This window comes from Penaeus monodon, chromosome 30, assembly GCF_015228065.2.
Source record: "Penaeus monodon isolate SGIC_2016 chromosome 30, NSTDA_Pmon_1, whole genome shotgun sequence".
NCBI lineage: Eukaryota > Metazoa > Arthropoda > Malacostraca > Decapoda > Penaeidae > Penaeus > Penaeus monodon.
Genome location: NC_051415.1, coordinates 5306881 through 5307178, shown reverse-complemented (window position 1 = coordinate 5307178; position 298 = coordinate 5306881). Strand labels below are relative to the sequence as shown.

General features: G+C 46.6%; 1 protein-coding gene across 1 annotated transcript in view; it reads right to left on the bottom strand.

Moving 5' to 3' along the window:
* LOC119592276 (probable medium-chain specific acyl-CoA dehydrogenase 1, mitochondrial) overlaps positions 1–298 on the bottom strand; it is a gene marked incomplete in the record, with an annotated part of 18006 nt that overhangs the window by 9583 nt on the left and 8125 nt on the right. The window contains 1 exon segment of the mRNA XM_037941107.1: positions 154–282. Within this exon segment, the coding sequence (XP_037797035.1) occupies positions 154–282 (129 nt within the window).

Below are 298 nucleotides of genomic sequence, written 5' to 3'. Positions count from 1 at the left end.
CATCAGTACATTTCCCAAAGGTCTGGTATGAGGATGGCGGTTAAGAATCATCTATCATCAGTTATCACAGATCAATCTCTTTTTAAGGGAATGACTTTAAAAAAACATCACTAAATAATCCCTCTAACACGTTCTGTTCGGCCTCAGTGGTACCTGTGGCGGGGTCGGAGAAGACCACTGTGCCGACCAGTTTTTCCTTGTCGAGGCGTGAAAGCAAATCGCGGATTCGAGAATTACTGTGATGACGGAACAGCATTGTTGTGACTGCCGCTTGGTGCATGCCTGGAGGAGATCGGGA